This window comes from Gavialis gangeticus, unplaced genomic scaffold (assembly GCF_001723915.1).
Source record: "Gavialis gangeticus isolate Ggan-Ray unplaced genomic scaffold, GavGan_comp1, whole genome shotgun sequence".
NCBI lineage: Eukaryota > Metazoa > Chordata > Crocodylia > Gavialidae > Gavialis > Gavialis gangeticus.
The window spans coordinates 350,369-351,414 of record NW_017729021.1 but is presented as its reverse complement, the minus strand read 5'-3'; the positions used below and the strand labels follow the sequence as shown (position 1 = coordinate 351,414).

General features: G+C 60.9%; 1 protein-coding gene across 1 annotated transcript in view; it reads right to left on the bottom strand.

The window, feature by feature from the left end:
• The window catches only part of RPS3 (ribosomal protein S3), a 9,482-nt gene extending 9,180 nt beyond the window's left edge, over positions 1 to 302 (bottom strand). The window contains exon 1 of the mRNA XM_019514526.1: positions 210 to 302. Within this exon, the coding sequence (XP_019370071.1) occupies positions 210 to 239 (30 nt within the window). The 5' untranslated portion in view covers positions 240 to 302. The remainder of the gene's footprint in view (positions 1 to 209) is intronic.
• Between the last annotated feature and the right edge of the window lie 744 nt (positions 303 to 1,046).

Sequence of the window (1,046 nt, the reverse complement as noted above, 5' to 3'; positions counted from 1 at the left end):
CCTGTCCCCCCTCGCCACCCCCACAAGATGCAGGGAGCCGCCATGTTGGCGGCCAGGCCAGGCCGAGTCTCCATCCGCCTTCATCCGCCCCCGCCGCCGCCCTGTCCCCGACACTCCCGACCCCAAACCCTGCCCGGGCCCCCCTCGCGCCCGGCCCCGACGATATGGCCCCGCCCCGCCAGCCCGGGAACCCGCCCCGCGGCGCCCACCTTGCGCTTCTTAGAGATCTGCACCGCCATCTTGCCGCGCCGGCCGGGAAAGGAAAGGGCCGCCGGCCCCGAGGGGAAATATAAAACCCGCTGCTGCTTTCCATTGGGCGAGGAAGATTACGTAGGCCGAACGGAGCGGGGGTTGCTGGGAAATGTAGTCTCTCCAGGGTAAGCCCCGCAGCGTGCCCGTGGTGATCGCGCGCAGGGTGAATTCGCACCCGAGGGTCATCACTTGCAAGGCCCCACGCGCACACGCAACTTCACACGCTTGGTTTGGGTTTAAAGGCTTGGTTCACCCACTGTCTTAGAGTAAGTCCTCCCGGAGATGTGGTGTCCGGGTCCAGGAAGTGTGGCATTCGCTAGGGGCCGGACAAGCGGCTACTTCCGGGTGTGGCGGAACAGGAGGGTACTGCGCAGGGCAGTGGTGGTGCCTGCCTGTGGCGGCGGGTCTGCGTGGCTGCGGGTGCCGTGCGCGTCCAGGGGAACGGCCGCTGGCTGGGAAAGTCTCAAGCAGCAACCTGAGCTGGAGAGGAGAGGAGGCTGGAACCGCACAGGCTAGCTAACACACTCTCTGTAGGAATTACGCACACACTGTATATATATGTGCGTTGCACGCATGCACACACTATATGCATTGCAAACACACGCACACACTATATATATATGTGCATTGCACACATGCACGCATTCTATGCATTGCACACAGTGGATTGCATGCACACTGCATTGCACACATGCGCACACTGTCTTGTGCACATACTATATGCATTGCACACGTGCACACTACATATGCACTGTACACACAGTATATATGTGCATTGCACACATGCACACACT